Source organism: Coregonus clupeaformis, unplaced genomic scaffold, assembly GCF_020615455.1.
Source record: "Coregonus clupeaformis isolate EN_2021a unplaced genomic scaffold, ASM2061545v1 scaf6763, whole genome shotgun sequence".
Lineage (NCBI taxonomy): Eukaryota > Metazoa > Chordata > Actinopteri > Salmoniformes > Salmonidae > Coregonus > Coregonus clupeaformis.
In genome coordinates, this window is record NW_025540217.1 from 1 (window position 1) to 8,916 (window position 8,916).

At 46.7% G+C, this 8,916-nt stretch overlaps 2 protein-coding genes across 2 annotated transcripts; both read left to right on the forward strand.

Moving 5' to 3' along the window:
* Positions 1–343: 343 nt before the first annotated feature.
* On the forward strand, positions 344–4,255 carry LOC123491040 (glutamic acid-rich protein-like). Its single transcript, XM_045220816.1, has 3 exons — positions 344–362; positions 3,133–4,072; positions 4,228–4,255. Exons 1-2 carry the CDS (start codon positions 344–346, stop codon positions 3,612–3,614), a joined length of 501 nt encoding a protein of 166 aa, XP_045076751.1. The 3' UTR covers positions 3,615–4,072; positions 4,228–4,255.
* A 40-nt stretch (positions 4,256–4,295) lies between these two features.
* Positions 4,296–5,689, forward strand: LOC123491041 (protein-lysine methyltransferase METTL21C-like; the record flags this gene model as incomplete). The annotated part of the gene is made up of 3 exons (XM_045220817.1): positions 4,296–4,388; positions 5,025–5,142; positions 5,304–5,689. Coding segments are annotated over 3 exons (597 nt in total), but the record flags the coding sequence as incomplete, so codon positions are not given.
* Between the last annotated feature and the right edge of the window lie 3,227 nt (positions 5,690–8,916).

Below are 8,916 nucleotides of genomic sequence, written 5' to 3' on the forward strand. Positions count from 1 at the left end.
CATTACAGTCAGATGACGGTGACACATTTTAGTTGTTTTGGCTCTGTACTCCAGCATTTTGGATTTTACATTTCATTTGAGGGTATTTTCATCAATATCGGGAGAACTGTTTAGATTTTAGGGGACCAAAAGTTATTGGGACAAATTCACTAATGTGTATTAATAGAGTCGATGTCCGAGCCCCGTGAAAAATCGGATTAGCATAATAAAACAATCCCCATGATGGTGGTCCCCCTTTTGCTCTACGACCCCCCACAAGCGTCTTGGGACTCGTCCGGAGTCGGTACAGCCCATCTGCCAACTTCTGTCTGTAGCGTCCCAACAGTTTGGGCTACACACGAATATGACCCCTCTGTGGAAAGGTGAGACACTTGTTTTGCTGTAGGACGCCTAGATTCCTCACAAGACTCATCTGAAGGTCCCCCTGTGCCAGTTGAAAGAATTAATGGAAGTATACACTACCAGTCAAAAGTTTGGACACACCTACTCATTCAAGGGTTTTTCTTTATTTTTACTATTTTCTACATTGTAGAATAGTAATGAAAACATCAAAACTATGAAATAACACATATGGAATCATGTAGTAACCAAAAAAGTGTTAAACAAATCAAAATACATTTTAGATTCTTCACAATAGCCACCCTTTGCCTTGATGACAGCTTTGCACTCTCTTGGCAGTCTCTCAACCAGCTTTCCATTTCAATTAACAGGTGTGCCTTGTTAAAAGTTAATTTGTGGAATTTCTTTCCTTCTTAATGCGTTTGAGCCAATCAATTGTGTTGTGACTGTCACACCCTGGCTCTGGGACTCTATATGTTGAGCCAGGGTGTATAAATTCTATGTGTTGTATTTCTGTGTTGATAGAGTGGTTCCCAATCAGAGGCAATGAGTGTCAGCTGTTGCTGGTTGTCTCTGATTGGGAGCCATACTTATAGAGGCTGTTTTCCCACATTAGTTGTGGGATCTTGTTCCTTTCGGTGTGTTCCTTTTGGTTTACATAGGACGTCACGGTATCGTTTATTGTTTTGTTGGTCGTGCATTCTTTAAATAAAGAAGTATGTTCGTTCATCACGCTGCGCCTTGGTCCACTCACTTTGACGATCGTGACAGAAGATCCCACCATACCAGGACCAAGCAGCGTGTCCAGGAGCAGGTGGCCTGGACATGGGAGGAAGCGCCGGGAAAGGAGCTGGAGAGGTTGGCGATGGCCCAGGTGGGCAAAGTGTGGTCCTGGGAGGACATGCTCGGGGGAAAGGGGCCATGGGCTAAGATTAAGGCCCTGGCGAGAGAGGAGCAACGGCGTCAACAGTGTCGTCGTCGGACGGACGAGAGGCAACCCCAGAATTTTTTTAGGGGGGGGCACACGGCATGGGCGACTGGGCAGCAGGAGGCTGCCACAGGGGCGAAATGGGGAGACGAGGAGAAGGCTACCGGGTTACGGGGAGCCATTGGTGAGAAGGAGGGAAGGAAGTTGTAGAGGCACGGCAGAGGTACTGAGGTGTATTGCCAGTCCGGTCCGGCCCGTTCCTGATCCCGTTTAAGGCCAGTGGTGTGTGTTCCCGGTACGGTCCGGCCTGTTCCTGTTCCTCGCACCAAGCCTACGGTGCGCGTCGCCAGCCCGGCCCGGCCTGTTCCTGCCCCCTCGCACCAAGCCTCGGTGCGCGTCGCCAGCCCGGCCCGGCCTATTCCTGCTCCTCGCACCAAGCCTACGGTGCGCGATCGCCAGCCCGGCCCGGCCTGTTCCTGCCACTCCGCACCAAGCCCACGGTGCGCGTCGCCAGCCCGGCCCGGCCTGTTCCTGCCCTTCGCACCAAGCCCTACGGTGTTGCGTCGCCAGCCCGGCCCGGCCTGTTCCCGCCACTCGCACCAAGCCTACGGGTGCGTCGCCAGCCCGGCCCGGCCTGTTCCTGCCACTCTCGCACCAAGCCTACGGTGTGCGTCGCCAGCCCGGTCCGGCCCGTTCCTGCTCCACGCACCAAGCCAGGGAGTGACCGTCGTCAGCCCGGTCCGGCCCGTTCCTGCTCCACGCACCAGGCCAGGGGTGCGCATCGTCAGACCGGTCCGGCCCGTTCCTGCTCACGCACCAGGCCAGGGGTGCGCACGTCAGACCGGTCCGGCCCGTTTCTGCTCCACGCACCAGCCAGGGTGCGCATCGTCAGCCCGGTCCGGTCCGTTCCTGCTCCACGCACCAAGCCAGGTGGCACGTCAGCCCCGTCCGGCCCGTGGCTGCTCACGCACCAAGCCTGCGGTGTGCGTGCGCCAGCCCGGTCCGGCCCGTTCCTGCTCACGCACCAAGCCAGGGGGTGCGCATCGTCAGCCCGGTCCGGCCCATTCCTGCTCCACGCACCAGGCCAGGGGTGCGCACTTCGTCAGCCGGTCCGGTCCGTTCTGCTCCACGCCCAAGCCGAGGTGCGCGATCGTCAGCCCGTCCGGCCGGTGGCTGCTCCACGCACCAAGCCAGAGTGCGCATCGTCAGCCCGGTCCGGCCCGCTCCTGCTCCACGCACCAAGCCAGGGGTGCGCGTCGTCAGTCCCGGCACAACCCGTGCCTGGGTCACCGTGCCTGATCAGGTACCGGTCAGCTGCTCCACAACGGAGCTTAAGCAATCCGCTCCCACGATGTCCAGTCCAGCTCCACCAGCGGGGCCAGACCGGACCAGGGGGCGCTACTGGGGGATTATGCTGGAGGGTGGTGGGGCGAGCCCGAGCCGGAACCGCCTCCCGAGGAGGAATGCCCACCCAGCCCTCCCCTGTTTGGTCTATGTTGAGGCGCGGTCGCAGTCAGCGCCTTTAGGGGGTACTGTCACACCCTGGCTCTGGGGACTCTATATGTTGAGCCAGGGTGTGATATATTCTATGTTTTGTATTTCTGTGTTGGCCAGAGTGGTTCCCAATCAGAGGCAATGAGTGTCAGCTGTTGCTGGTTGTCTCTGATTGGGAGCCATACTTATAGAGGCTGTTTTCCCACATTAGTTGTGGGATCTTGTTCCTTTCGGTGTGTTCCTTTTGGTTTACATAGGACGTCACGGTATCGTTTATTGTTTTGTTGGTCGTGCAGTTTAAAAGTACAACACATCCCAGAGTATAACGCATGAAATCATTAAACAACGCATATTTCTAATGTGGTCCTCAGGAACCACTCTGATCTGGGCCAACAAGGTCCGCCTCGAGACAGACCTGAGATTCACTGAGGACTTCCAGAACACCTTCAACACCACACTGCTGGCTGAGATAGGACAAGTAAACATATTCATGGCCACGTGTCGAGAAACAGAGGTGGAACCGGAGCTGGTCCGAGGAATACAACAGGAAGAGGAGGAGTTGGAGGAAGAGGAGGAGGAAGAACGTGTCACAGAGTGTGTACAGGAGGAGGAAAATGGTTTAGAGGAAGAGGAGGAAGAGGAGGAAGTGGTTGAGGCCGTTGAAACAACTGAGAAGGAGGTAGAAGACGAGACGCAGGAGGAGGGACCGAAAGAGGATGAGGAGAACCAGGAAGACTCTGAGGAATACAGAGACGTCGAAGAGCAGCACATTTCTGCTGACCCTCGTTCTACCTCCCAATCAGAGCTTGAGGGTCTTGGTGAGCGTTCAACCTACTGTAAATATAAGTTCTAAAAGGCCAGGAGGTGACATTGATCTTATTGTGTTGTTGAATTAGTTTAGTTTATTGGGATCCCCGTTAGCTACTGCAGCAGCTACTCTTCATGGATTGACTTGTGGTCTTCTTTGTGTTTCTTGTGCAGAGGAGGAAGACACTCAGGACTCAAATGTCCAGCAGCAGGAGGAGAGACCAGTCTGGGTTGAGGAGGTTGTTGTGGAGGAAGACACTCAGGACTCAAATGTCCAGCAGGAGAGACCAGTCTGGGTCGAGGAGTTTGTTGTGGAGGAAGAGAAAAGGTCAGAGAAGCAAGACAACAGTTTGGAGGAGGAGGAGGCTGAGGTAGGTGATGACAGTAGCCAAGCATGGGAGGAACAGACGTTGGAACGTACTGATGAAGGATATGAGGATGATGAGGAAGCAGAACACACTAAGTCCCGCTGTAGCACCGAAGTGACTGACCAAGACATTATCGGTGAGTGGTTGACATTATTTAATGCCTAGCAACTCAAACTCAATCGTTCAAGAACACAAGTCTACCATTGTCAGTACACCCCCAGGAAATAGCAATGGTATGATCCCATCCCCATTAGAATGTGAATGAGTGGTTTGTTCCATTCCTGTGTAGAGAGGAGTTGGACACCAAGGAAACCCAAGGATATAGGAGATGTCCAGCAGGATAATACCCACGTCCCTGGTTACGACTGGACAGAGAGGTCTACTTCTATGCTGGGCACAAAATCCACATCGTTGAGGCATTGGACTCCTATGGCGGAGTGATCTGGCCAGCAGTGAGTACAGTTCTACTGTGTAACACCACATTTGGCGTTGTCGGCAGGATAAATCACTACATTTGAAGTAGTCGGCAGGATAAGTCACTACATTTGAAGTAGTCGGCAGGATAAATCGCTACATTTGAAGTAGTCGGCAGGATAAATCGCTACATTTGAAGTAGTCGGCAGGATAAATCGCTACATTTGAAGTAGTCGGCAGGATAAATCACTACATTTGAAGTAGTCGGCAGGATAAATCGCTACATTTGAAGTAGTCGGCAGGATAAATCGCTACATTTGAAGTAGTCGGCCGGATAAATCGCTACATTTGGCGTTGTCGGCAGGATAAATCACTAGATTTGAAGTAGTCGGCAGGATAAATCGCTACATTTGAAGTAGTCGGCAGGATAAATCGCTACATTTGAAGTAGTCGGCAGGATAAATCAACGCACCAAACACTCACATGGAACAAAGGAAAACAGGTAAGGTGTCTTATCGCCTTCCTGTTCAGTCTACTCTTCTACAGGGTAACAGACAAATGGAGTACTGCCACCTAGTGGTGGACCACTAGATGGTGCTAGACGACAATACAGTAATACAGTGGAGTTGTAGTAGTAATAATAGTGGTAATATAATGTATTTGCTCCCCTGCAGGCGTTGGCTCTATGTAACTACCTGGAGACCAATACTGATGTGATAGATCTGAGAAGGAAAGCAGGTTCTGGAGCTGGGATCAGGGACAGATTAGTGTCTGTCGCCGCCAGTCTACTGGGTAAGTCTTACTGATTACCTTTGAGTTTTAGACTGTAACGCGATCAGAGGTTGGATCTTCTTCTCCTTCTTCTTCTTCTTCTTCTTCTCGTATCTAGTGATAGATGTCTTTTGGAGTCAGTTTTTTTGTTCTTAAAGCTCCTAACGTAATGTGTATCCCAGGTGCCCAGGTGACAGCCACTGACCTCCCAGACGTCCTTAGTAATCTGAGATACAACTTGCTCCGAAACACCAGAGGGCGCTCTAAATATACACCTGAGGTGACAGCTCTGGCCTGGGGTCCTGGGGTGGAGCAGCACTTACCCCAGATCCATCTATCACTGCATGACTACGTGCTGGCGGCTGACGTGGTGTATCACCATGACTTAGAGGAGCTGTTGTTTACCATGAGATACTTCTGTCGTCCAGGAACCACTCTGATCTGGGCCAACAAGGTCCGCCTCAAGACAAACCTGGGATTCACTGAGGATTTCAAGAAAACCTTCAACACCACCCTGCTGGCTGAGATGGGAGAGGTTAAGATCTTTAAGGCCACGTGTAAAAGGTAGGGATTAGGGAAAGACGTCTGAGGGAACTAGTGTCGACATTCCTGCCGACTATAACAAGACTTCCTGTCTCTTCTTCTCCCCTCTGAGAAATGCTTGAATGCAGAAGGCGGCCATCTTGGGTAATAATACTGGACGTTGATGGACTGCTGACGTTTGTCAGTTGTTGATGATTGATTTGTACTACTACTTACCTACTATATGTAGTGGTTTATTGTTTTACTTAGTTTTTACATGTACTTGGATAGTTTGTATTGATATTAATATTAAAATGTATGCACTTTGCTGTCTTGTTTCAGTTCGTATGGTCAAATACATAATAATAATAATAATAATAGTAATAATAATGAATAATAATAATAATAATAATAATAATGATAATAATAATAATAATAATAATAATAATAATAATAATAATAATGATGATAGTAATAATGATGATAGTAAAAATGATGATAGTAATAATAATGATGATAATAATAATAATAATAATAGTAGTAATAATGATAGTAATAATGATGATAGTAATAATGATGATAGTAATAATGATGATAGTAATAATAATGATAATAATAATGATGATAGTAATAATAATGATAATAATAATGATGATAGTAATAATAATGATAATAATAATGATGATAGTAATAATAATGATAATAATAATGATGATAGTAATAATAATGATAGTAATAATGATGATAGTAATAATAATGATAATAATAATGATGATAGTAATAATAATGATAGTAATAATGATGATAGTAATAATGATGATAGTAATAATGATGATAGTAATAATAATGATAGTAATAATGATGATAGTAATAATGATGATAGTAATAATGATGATAGTAATAATGATGATAGTAATAATGATGATAGTAATAATGATGATAGTAATAATGATGATAGTTAGTAGTCTACTGGTGAACCTGATAACTACAGTAACTCACAGTGGTATAAAATTATTCTACCAAATCTTTTATTCAGAATTATTTTCACCCATTTGTAACATAATTCCATTACAGTTAATGACACCAAAATAAACGTGTTGGTATTTCCATACGTGGCGAAAAAACACTAAGTGTAACTGAGTTAAAGCTTACCTTAAACTCACTCTCACAGCTGGCTTGAAAAGGTTCGCGATGGAACTATCCAATCAGACCTTTTTAATATGAACTATCAATCAGACCTTAATAATATGAACTATCCAATCAGACCTTTTAATAATATGAACTATCCAATCAGACCTTTAGATGGCTCAAAGCGCGTTTGGTCCGTTGTCAGGAGGTCACTTGTGTTTGTGAGCATAGGATCACTGGTTTCAGCCCGGTATGGGGACAGGGACAGAGGAGAAAGATATACTGTTACCATCTCACTGGTGCCGTGACCCAGATCGGCAATAGAGGCTCAGCTCAATAGGCTTGGTCACTATTACTAAAGGTTTTAGTTGTAATATAAATACAAGACATCCATTCATATTATCTGAAAGGTCTTTTGACACCAGCAGAGAGAACAGATAGGTTGCCTTCTAAATGCCACCCTATTCCCCTATATAGGTCACTACTTTAGACCAGAGCCCTATGACACCCATACCCTATAGTACACTACTTTAGACCAGAGCCCTAAGTGACACCCTATTCTATATAGTGCACTACTTTGACCAGAGCCCTATGACACCTATTCCCTATATAGTGCACTACTTTGGCCAGAGCCCTATCACACCCTATTCCTTAGTCAACTACTTTAGATCAGGGCCCTATGACACCCTATTCCCTATATATTAAACTACTTTGAGACCCAGAGCCTATGACACCTTTCCTATATAGTGCACTACTTTAGACCAGAGCCCTATGACACCTATTCCCTATATAGTACACTACTTTAGACAGAGCCCTATGACACCCTATTTCCTTATAGTCACTACTTGTAGAGAGCCCTATGACACCCCTATTCTCTATGTAGTACACTACTTTGGGCCAGACCTACTGACCCCTATTCTTCCTAGTGTGCTGGGCCAAGCCGACACTATTCTATATAGTACTACTTTAGACCAGAGCCCTACTGTTGACCTATTCCTATATAGTGCACTACTTTGAGACCATGTGACACCCGGCCTATAGTGCACTGCACTTTAGACCAGGAGCCACTGACTCATTCCTATAGTGCACACACTTTAGAGCCAGAGCCTATCCCTACTTCCCTATGTAGTACACTACTTTAGACCAGAGCCCTATGACACCCCATTCCCCTGCCATCATTACTACCCCCAGAACAGAGCCCTATGACACCTGGCTTCTTCTATAGCTCACTTACAGACCAAGCCCTATGACACCCGATTCCTATGCATAGTACACTACTTTGAGACCAGAGCCCTATGGCACCCTATTCCCTATATAGTGTACACTACTTTAGAACCAGGAGGCCTATAGCACCCTATTCCCTATATAGTACCCTACTTTAGGCCAGAGCCTATGGCACCTATTCCCAGTACACTACTTTAGGGCAGAGCCCTTGACATCCCTATGTTCTGTCTCTGAGTTCCACTGAGCTCATTTCTTTGGCCCCTATTGGCTGAAGGTGTCGGCCAATCAATGTGCCAGTGGGCAGAGGCTGGTGCTTTCGCATTTTGTTGAATTTTAATTTTTAGGGCTTGACTTTTTAGTTTTTAGATCATTTCAAAGTCAGATTAGTATTATTAACCACGTGACAATGATTTTGAGAAATAAATCGAATGGTATTTAAATGAAAATGTAAATATATATAATTAAAAAAGGCATCTCCAGTAGGTCAGTTGGTAGAGCGTGGCGCTTGCAACGTCAGGGGTTGTGGTTCGATTTCCACGGGGGCCAGTATGATAAAAGTGAATGCGCTCATAACTGTAATCGCTCTGGATAAAAGCGACTGCTAAATTACTAAAATGTAAATGTAAAATGAAAAATCGCATAACATTACGTAGAAGTGGTAGGATAAATTCATAGCCTTCATGAAACCCACACGTCGCATCACGCCTATTTCCACTATACCCAAGTTTGGTCCGGAGCGTCGCGTTATTTTGGAAAAATCGGATGACGCGCTTCCGTCTTCGCCGCGATCGGCTCCAGATCAGCTGACCAATAGGCCTACAACCCTTGAAATCTTTAGTTATCATGACCAATTTATCCCACGGAAGGTAAAACTCCCGGACGGCCAGTCGTGAAGTAGGCTAATTCTATTCCATAGGCTGT